Here is a 10,252-nt window from a genome sequence, read left to right on the forward strand (position 1 = left end):
GGCCCCGGGTTCAAATCCTGGTAAGGGCATTTATTTGTGTGATGAGCATGGATATTTGTTCCTGAGTCATGGGTGTTTTCTATGTATTTAAGTATTTATAAATATTTATATATTATATATATCGTTGTCTAAAGTCCCGGATAGACGACGACGAACTTACAGCTCGACGACCTTTTTCGCTCGTGTGTGAGCCTAAGTACGCGTACTTTACAAGCGAAAAAAGTCGTCGAGCCATAAGTTCGCGAACTTACTCGCCCGTCTATCAGCCACTTTAGTACCATCAACACAAGCCTTATTGAGCTTACTGTGGGACTTAGTCAATTTGTGTAATATTAAAAAAAAAACCCGAGATCCATGGTCAGACTTTCAGCTCGCCGAAAATCGGGAAGTGGGTCAAATATAACTTGCAAGATTTGTCCCATACATACTAACAGGACAAGTTGAATAAAAGCTTGTAATAAATGATGTTTATTTATTTATTAATAGATTTCCTGTACTTACGGGACTTGGCATCTGATCGGGATCCAATCGTTTTTGTGGTTGCTGGCCATACTGGGCAGGGTATCCGGGTTGTTGAGCTGGGAATTGGGGCTGATATTGTGGTGGGTATCCGGATTGCTGTAAGACAACGGAATTCATTCATCTGGTGGCGCAGTTTTGTGGTGGTTTGAACTTCAGACAACATATACGCTGCAATTGTCAAAGACTTTATTAGGCGGGTCCACACAGAGCAAGCATACGCGCGAGGCAATTTCCTCGCGCACAAAATGGCTAGTGTAGATGTGGCTCGGCCGTCCCGACCCGCCTATTAATGTATGTCTAAACCATTAGTTAAGTTCATAATTAGTTGTAACATTACAGTTAAATATAATATTCATTGCATGTAATTACGTAATTAGGCTATTTAAATTATATTTGTATGCATAGTTTCTGGGCACAGTGTGGAGATCATATGAAGTTACATATTGTAAATAGTTTTAAAACCTCTTTGTAAACCCACTATTCATAAATAAATAATCATTCAATCAATCAATGACACAAATAACTTGCTTAATATAATATGTATATATGTGTATAAGTAGAATATTGTTACATTCTTTAGAATAACTTGATTTGTGTTTCATATTCCCTCTCATTGTGTACAATCCTGCACTAACTGCAAGTTTCTGTTAGACCGAATGGTTGACTGGTAGAGAATGCCTTAAGGCATTAAGTCCGCCATTTGTACAATTTTATACCAAGCAATAAAATTTAAATAAATACGTGAAAATTTGTGTTTGGATATTTGTATTTTTATTCCTCATTCAATAATACACAATAAGCGCTGGTGGCCTAGCGGTAAGAGCGTGCGACTTGCAATCCGGAGGTCGGGGGTTCAAACCCCGGCTCGTACCAATGAGTTTTTCGGAACTTACGTACGAAATATCATTTGATATTTACCTGTCCCTTTTTGGTGAAGGAAAACATCGTGAGGAACCCGGACTAATCCCAACAAGGCCTAGTTTACCCTCTGGCTTGGAAGATCAGATGTCAGTCGCTTTCTTAAAAACTAGTGCCTACGCCTATGCCAAAATGGGATTAGTTGTCAAGCGGACCCCAGGCTTCCATGAGCCGTGGCAAAATGCCGGGACAGCGCGAGGAAGAAGGTTAAATAATACACCTAGTTTTTACGCGGACGAAATTGCAGGCAGTCTAGATGTTCAATAAAAGTACACTCCACTGGGGAATTAAAAATATGTCGTAAGTTAATCTGTTAAATTGGCCACAATAACAAAATGAGAAATTAGTCCTACCGGTTGCTGATACCCTTGCTGCATCGGCGGTTGCCCAGGCATTGGCGGTTGACCGGGCATGGGCATTGGGGGTTGTCCCATCTGCTGACCCATCATCGGCTGCATTGGTTGTCCGGGCATTGGGGGTTGGCCTGGCATTGGGGGTTGTCCGGGCATTTGTTGTCCTGGCATTGGGGGTTGACCAGGCATTGGAGGTTGACCTAAAAATGTAAATAACCCTCTTTGAATAATAGGTACGGCTTGGTGCCTTCGGCTTTAGCGGCATTCCTACCTATATCCTTAGCGTCAGTTTTGGAACACAGTTTTGCAGTCAGGATCAAGGCAGGAGCGGGAATTTGAATTTGTTCGACTACTGAATTTTTCTGCTGTATTAACCAGGCATAGTACAATTTATCGACCACATACGCGCCATTAGAATTTCAACTTTAGCATTCTGATTTGAGGTTCAAATTAGACTACACTTTCAGGAAATGTTACTTGTCTTCAAATGAATCATCAAAGCTGGATTAATTGGAATATATTTGGCTTTTTTGGGAAAACCTTGTAGATTGGTGCGGCCTGGAAAAGGGTTAACAGAGAAGCAAATAGCCTCTCTCGTTATGAAATTAGGTTAAGTGAGCCACTGTTCGAGCTGAGCCACTGTTCTCACCTTGACCTTATTCTACGACAATAGGGAGTATTACTGCAATGTTCTGCCGCCAGAGTGCAGCACTAGCACATTTCGTAAACCATAGAGTAACTTACACAATTATACTTACTGTGTAGTGTGTTAATGTAGTTTTCACAGATAATAAAATATGACATTGATGCATCCAGGCGGTTTGTTTACAAAGGGCCTACCGGGAAACGCGAAAATCGAAATTTACTTATCTGCCTTTTCATCGCTCGAATCGTCATGGAAAGGTTAGATAACGAAATTTCGATTTTCTTGTTTCGCGGTAGACCCTCTAGATTGTGATGGATTGTGTTAGTGGCGCCCCCTACGCAGTTTCGCGTAATATTGACTATAATACATAAACTGCAATTAAAAAATAAAAGCCCCTCATTTTAACATAAGCATAGCCGTTTGCCTAAAACTAATTATTTGATAGCCGCAATTTCAATAAAAAAGAAATACATACGCTGCTTGTCCATTTCGCGATTTGTCATTACGTAATTCGCCAGACCAGACCTAGGCTGGGAGCTCATTCCACAGCCGAAGCGTCACCGGGAGGAAATTCTTTTAAACCGCACAGTACGCGAGCATTTAGGTTCTAGGGTGTGAGGATGGACTGAGTCGAACGGTCCAAGCTGGCAGGTGCTCCTGCCCAAAGGTAACAGCAATACTCCATATGGGGCCTGACTGACCCTAATACCTGACATTCTCTATACTCACCATAAGGTCCCTTTTGCTGCATTGGGGGCGGCATGTGCGGCATGCCGGGTAACGACGCAGAGTACTGGCTAAATTGCGATGTTGGCGGTTGCTGGGGTAAACCGGGTTGAGGCGGCAATCCTGAAAGTATTGCATTGTATACCAACTAAGCAATTATTATTACAAGTTTTTTATTAACTTGCAATGTACCTATTTATGTACGGGTAAAATCTTGGAAGTTAAATTTGACCCACTTACTGGTTTCCTGTGAAACTGAAAATTTACATACATATGTAAGTACGGTGACAATGCAATACTATGGTAACATCGAGCTGATCTGATAATGAAGACAGGAGGTAGCCATAGTAACTCTGTGATAAAACAACGCAACCTAATTGTGTTTGGGGTTTTTAGAATTGTCTCGATGAGTATAGTTGCTTGTGGAAAGAAAAGTACAGTCAGCGATAAAAGCTTGTACCAAAAATGAAATTTTTGACAAAAACTTATTATGAATTCATTTATTCATGTAAAACAATTACACAGTTACAAAGTACAATAAATGCGCCAAACTGGAGTAACTAGTTTGTTGGCGCGCCGCGCTCAAATCTCACTTAAAATTAAGGTAAATGTTTACGTTCCTGACTTATCTATTCTATGTTAGTAGAAAATAAATCGGCCAAGAGCATATCGGGCCATGCTCAGAGTAGGGTTCCGTAGTTACTCTTCCGTCACAATAAGCTAAACTGGAGCTTAAAGTATGGTACATTATTAACCAAGGGATGAACTGTGGATAGTACGTCTTTTTACTATGAAGGGAAAACTGCAAAAATATCATACCTGGTTGACGCATTTGCTGGCCGGGCATCGGTGGTTGGCCAGGCATCGGCGATTGCCCAGGCATCGGTGGTTGTCCAGGCATTAGTGGCGGTTGCCCAGGCATTTGAGGTTGCCCAGGCATCGGCGGTTGCCCAGGTTGCGGCGGTTGCCCAGGTTGCGGCGGTAACCCTGGTTGTGGTGGTTGCCCTTGAGGAAACTGGGGTACTCCAAAAGGTGGCATGCCCGGTTGCCTTTGTTGTTGAGACATAGATGGTTGCCCCGGCATTTGTGAGTGCTGAGACATCGGAGGCTGTCCTGGCATTTGTGGTTGCTGTGGCATTGGTGGTTGACCTGGCATTTGCGGTTGCTGAGACATTCGTGGTTGCCCTGGCATTTGTGATTGCTGAGACAGTGGCGGTTGTCCTGGCACTTGTGGTTGTTGAGGCATTGGTGGTTGCCCAGACATTGGTGGTTGCATAGGTTTAGGTCCAGAGGGGGCCATAAGCCCTGGGCCTTGAGGTCCTGGTTGACTATGTGGAGGTAACTGTGCTTGTGAACTTGGAGGTTGTCCTGGACCTTGAAGGTTTTGCCCAGGAGGTCCTTGTGATGGTATTTGACCAGGCTGACTCTGCGGGCCTGGAGGGATTTGACCAGATTGGGGGCCAGAAGGCATATGGGGTGGGCCCTGTGATGAAGGCGGCAGACCCAGACCTTGTGAACTAGGAGGCATTTGGCCTGGAGGTAATTGACCAGGTGGACCCTGTCCAGGCATATGACCAAAGTGACTTGGAGGACCTTGGCCTGGAGGCATTTGGCCTGGTTGCGAACTAGGTGGCATGCCAGGATGAGCACCAGGAGGCAATTGCCCTTGGGGCCCCATAGACCCAGGAGGTTGACGATTTGGCATTGGCCCGGGACCTTGCTGACTAGGTGATTTTGCTTGCATCGGCCCTTGGGGGAATGGCCTATTTTCTAAATTAGGAGTCTGACTTTGTGGCGGCTGCCCAGGCATTGGTCTCGGCGGCAACTGTCCGGCACTTGGTGGTCGGAATCCAGGCTGTCCACCAAAATTGGATGTCGGCGGGAAAGCGCCAGGTGGTAACTGTCCAGGTGGCAGCTGAGAAAAGCCTTGAGGGCCATTCAAGTTCATGCCCTGCATTTTCTGGGCCATATCACTGTCATATGGCTTATGTGGCCCGTTCTGACTATACATGTTGGCGTTTTGGACTCCGTTGTAGTCGGAGCCGAGAGGGTTGTTCGGTGCATTGTTGTTCGGCCCTGGGGGCAGGTATTGTGGGTTCATGGTGTTGGTTAAGCCGTACCTGTAATGATAAATTAGTAGTGCATTAATTTTGTTCATACAGCTTAATCCTGAATTAGATTTTATATGGCAAATATGACCAATCTATAACATCATCTTTTTGTATATTTTTTTACAGACTTTTTAGTACTTTAAAAAGTGAGGCTTAAATGGTGCATTTTTTAAATCTGGACCATTGAAAAATGTTTTGAAATATGTTTATTACTTTAAAAAAACCTACAGAAAAAAGATTAATAAAAAAAAAAATCTTTATAGATATTTGCCTCAAGGATTTCCAAGAGATGTTCAAGCGCAACAACAACAACCGTCTGAGAGGTCATCATTTAAAGCTGTAAAGGCATAGGGCTCACAGTAACCCATACAAACACTTTTTCAGCAATCGAGTGGTGAGGGCTTGGAACAAACTCCCAGAAGATGTGGTTTCAGCACAAAATGTGAACCAGTTTAAAAATAAATTGGACAAGCATATTATATCTACTACTCGTTCATGATAACTATCTTTATGAATATACACATACACACACATACACGGATACAGGTCATATCAGTTGTCAAACTGCCTGCCTGCTAATTAAATAAAATAAATAAATAAATATTTTTATTGATATAAAGTCGACCAAGGTGATCCCGCTAAGTTCGGAATGGATATTTAAAGTTTGCTACTTGCTGCGTGGGAAAATATTCTAGTATGTGATTGTTATATTCATCAATAGGCGGGCGCGCTCGGGCGAGAAGCACGCACGCGCGCCTCGGCCGAGGCACGTCTACACTGACCGGTTTGTGCGTGAGGAAATTGCCTCGCGCGTAAGCTCGCTCTGTGTGGACCCGGCTATTCAACGTAAAAAGATTTGATGCATTTAGATTTGTGTATTATTTTACTTTTTGGTTTTTTATGTTTTAGAAATTGTCTGATAAAAAAATATATGCCGCAAAAAAATAAAGTCAATAATAAATATCATAGTGCATATTGAAATTGAATGCTAACAAGTGCGCTGTTCTGGATCTCGGTAAAAAAAACCCTATGGGCCAATACAGGATAGGAAGCTCTCAAATTGCAGGGGTGACGTCTCAAAGCAATCTCTATGTGAACACATAAATAACATAGTCAAAAAGGCAAATTCATTCTTGTATGTTATAAAATGCTCATTTCAATGCATATCTGTTGAAGTTTTTATCAAAATTTATAAAACATAGGTCAGCCCTTTGCTTGAATATGCTTTCCAAGTATGGAATCCTTATTTTGTCAAAAACATACACCAAAGACACACAAAGACCTTTGAGAGAGTGTCCCATGAAGAGCCATCAAGATTCCTTTTAAGCCGCAACACCTTCCTTATGCCTTAAAAGGCTGAAGGTACTGAAGCTGCCCACACTCAAAGCCTGGGCAGTGAGAGGAGTCCTTATCGAGTGTTTTATGATTTTTACCCATTTGTTTCACGTTCACGTTATAATCAATAAGAGAACTATCAGCTGTGAGACCCGAGGTCACAGCCTAAGAATTGTTCACACTCCTGCTACTACTGAAGCTGCATATCATTCTATGTCCAACTGTGTTGTGGCAGCTTTAGACCATTTACCGGATAGTATTGTGAATGCTCCCTCGGTCAATGTGTTTAAAAACAGATTGGACAAATGGCTTTTAAACAATAAGTTAGACTGACTGTTACTTAGTGAAGTGATATGACTTTACAAACTTTGAACTATGTAATACTAGACACGGTGTGACATAGGCTCATCAGCGAGCAGCTTCTTGTCTATAATAACATAATGAAAATAAATAAATACAGTATAAACTAGAGATGCACTGCATGCATCCAATAATGGATGTTGCTTCATTTTGGGGTAAACATCAATAACTATTTTTATACCTAGAAATGAATCTGCAAACAATGACTACGAAACAGGTCAAAATTTGCACAACATGCACCAGCAAAACTCAAATGTTCTGCCGGCGGATGCAGTGACAACACAAAATAGATTGTTGTGGCGAAAACATACAAGGAGGGCTGACCCCAAGTGATATGGGAACATAGCCAGGAGAAAGAAGAAGAAGACTGTAATACAACTCATGTCTAGGAAGTTTTCAAAATTATAAGGTTCAACAAAGAGATAATTAAATTTAGATTTTGGTTTATTGTAATTCAGATAACAGGTATTTCAAGCAGGGATCGGAAACCGGTATTTTTTGTATGGGAACGAAAACGGTATTTTTTCGTTCTTTGTTAATTATTATTATTATTATTATTAGAGCTTCAATATTCCACAGAGAATTATATCGTTTGATATATATATTTATAAATATTAATTTTTATTTTTCTGCTGTAGACCCCTTCTGGGTAAAAGCCTCCTCCAGCTGTTTCCATTTGTTTCTGTCTTTTGCTACGCTTTGCCATTCCTTGCCCGCAGTAGCAACAATTTCGTCCTGCCATCTGGCTAGTGGATGTCCTCTCTTTCTAGAGCCCAGGGGGCCCCTCCATTTGGTCACCTTACCTGTCCACCTCCCGTCATTGAGCCTTGCCACATGACCTGCCCATCTCCATTTCATGCTCTGCGCAAAGTGTAAGGCATCAGTTACTTGTGTCCTTTTTCTAATATCGGAGCATCTTATTCTGTCTTTTAGTTTTATGCCTAAACAGCTTCTTTCCATTGCTCTTTGGGTGGTCTGTATTTTATTTTTGGTTGCCTGATTTAATGTCCAGGTTTGACAGCCATATGTGAGGCAAGGCAGTAGGGATGAATCCATCACTGTTTTCTTCAGGTGTACAGGAAGTTGCGATTTGAGTATTTCTTTGTGAGCCCAGAATTGTTTCCATGTATTGGCTATTCTTCTTTCTATTTCTTCTGTATTTCTTTCGGGGTTAAATGATATTTGTTTCCCAAGATATACATATTTTTGGACGTATTCGAGTGTGGTGTTGCTTGCTAAAATGGGTACCGGTTTTTGATTAGTCATCAGTTTTGTTTTTTCGAGATTCATCTCTAACCCTACATTTGCACTAGCTGTCATTAGTTCATTTATCATCGATCCTAGTTGGGATGGGTTTTCGGACAGTAATATGATATCGTCTGCAAATCTCAGGTGGCTCATATATTTCCCAGACACATATATACCTTTGTTTGACCATGGTAAGTCACAAACCCTCCAGCTACAAAAAATCAATCAAGTACTCCTCAAGCTAAAACTATAGAGAAAAACGTACTTTGTTAATTACTTCATTTCTAATTAGGCAATCTAATAATACGAACTCGTTATCTGAAAACACAACTGAGTCCTACATTTAGAGTATAAAATAAACCGAAATATATGGTTATTTCGATGTTTTTGCAAAAAACCGGTTCCAATCCCTGATTTCAAGATTCATTGCTCAGTCTTGATAGAGCATCAATAAGGTAATATTTTTTTTATTGTGAGCCAAAAAACTGGGACATTCATGTGACATATTGGGTCTAATTAATTTAATTGCATAGCATGTAAATAATCAATAAAATGTTTACACCATTCAAGTGCCTGTTACGAAGAAAATGCATTGTAGGGTTTCTGATAAATATGTTTTTTACACAATAAATTGAACGATATGATCATATGAAATTATTATGTCAACTAGTTTGATAAGAAAGATATATTTAGGTTAGTGTTTTATTACCCAGTTTCTTAACATTTTAATAAGTAGATATCATTAATCATAGCATAAACATGGATAAATCAGGAATGACAACACGGTAAACGTTGTAAAATAAGTCTAATTAGGATTCGATTAGAACCTGTTAGGTCACTTGGCGTAATCAAAATACTAACAAACATCATTCATTTACGATCAAAAAACAATCTCCAACTATCTCTCAAATCACATATTGCACAATAACGTCGTAATTACAACGAAAATCACATAAAACTGCATAATTATCCCTAAAATATTGTTAAGTGCAATCTGACAGCTGCCGTTTTCGATTCGTAAGTTATTTTTACACAAATAAACGATAATGACTCTGTTGTAATTTGCACAGGACGGGGACAAATAATCCCTTTTTAATACTTACGGCTTATAGAGTGTTTTTTCACGATATTTTCTAGTAAAAAATATAAACAAGAACACGACCAGCGGAATATACACGGGCCACGTATCTTGGCGGTGTTGTCAGCCACCGAGCGCTTATGTGGAACTTTTGACTGTTCAATTACTGCGCGTCGAACGGAAAGTAATTTCTTTATAATTTTCAGCTACGACTATAGCAATCATTAATAATTATAGAAAATAAACGTGATGATTATTAAATTTATACATATACTCTAATAGAAAATCAATTTTTATAGCAAATTATTTTAATGAATACATTGATGTGTGTAAAAATAATTTCATAATGGAACGGTGTGACTCAGCATGGCAATGCCAAAAATCATCTGTCACATTTAAAGCAGCGTAAATAGAAAGTAAACTTTAAGTATTACGTAATACAGTATAGTATTGAAATATAATTATTATTTTAACCCATTTATTTATTATCCGACTGTAGCAAAGCCTAAAAAGAAGAGTATGATTTTAGCATTCTTTATTGGTTTATTGCCCTACTAAATAAATACCTAAGAAAAAAGTGGCTGAAAGGCATCCCTAAACTAAATATAGTTATATTGACCATGCAACTTATCATATCCAAATACAGACAACAAAAAAATATCGCTTGACTCTGGTGTAAAAATGACGCGACAAGAACTTGAGAACGCGACGTTACGTGAGCTATAGGAAGAAGGTAGAAATATGATTTATATGTTGTTAGGTCTTTGATAGTATATATATATATTTTTTTATACCACGACGGTGGAAAAACAAGCATACGGCCCGCCTGATGGTAAGCAGTCGCCGTAGCCTATGGACGCCTGCAACTCCAGAGGTGTTACATGCGCGTTCCCGACCCTTTAAAAATCTGTACACTATTTTTTTGAAGAACCTCATACTGTAGACCCTCGGGAAA

The 10,252-nt window shown here is 40.1% G+C and overlaps 1 protein-coding gene across 1 annotated transcript in view; it reads right to left on the reverse strand.

Annotated features, from left to right (window-relative positions):
• The window catches only part of LOC133530512 (protein transport protein Sec24C), a 35,044-nt gene extending 25,593 nt beyond the window's left edge, over positions 1 to 9,451 (reverse strand). Inside the window, exons 1-5 of the mRNA XM_061868435.1 lie at positions 9,323 to 9,451; positions 3,985 to 5,285; positions 3,169 to 3,288; positions 1,794 to 1,993; positions 502 to 618 (exon numbers count right to left, since the gene is read on the reverse strand). Of these exons, the coding sequence (XP_061724419.1) occupies positions 502 to 618; positions 1,794 to 1,993; positions 3,169 to 3,288; positions 3,985 to 5,266 (1,719 nt within the window). The 5' untranslated portion in view covers positions 5,267 to 5,285; positions 9,323 to 9,451. The remainder of the gene's footprint in view (positions 1 to 501; positions 619 to 1,793; positions 1,994 to 3,168; positions 3,289 to 3,984; positions 5,286 to 9,322) is intronic.
• Between the last annotated feature and the right edge of the window lie 801 nt (positions 9,452 to 10,252).

This window comes from Cydia pomonella, chromosome 23 (assembly GCF_033807575.1).
Source record: "Cydia pomonella isolate Wapato2018A chromosome 23, ilCydPomo1, whole genome shotgun sequence".
Lineage (NCBI taxonomy): Eukaryota > Metazoa > Arthropoda > Insecta > Lepidoptera > Tortricidae > Cydia > Cydia pomonella.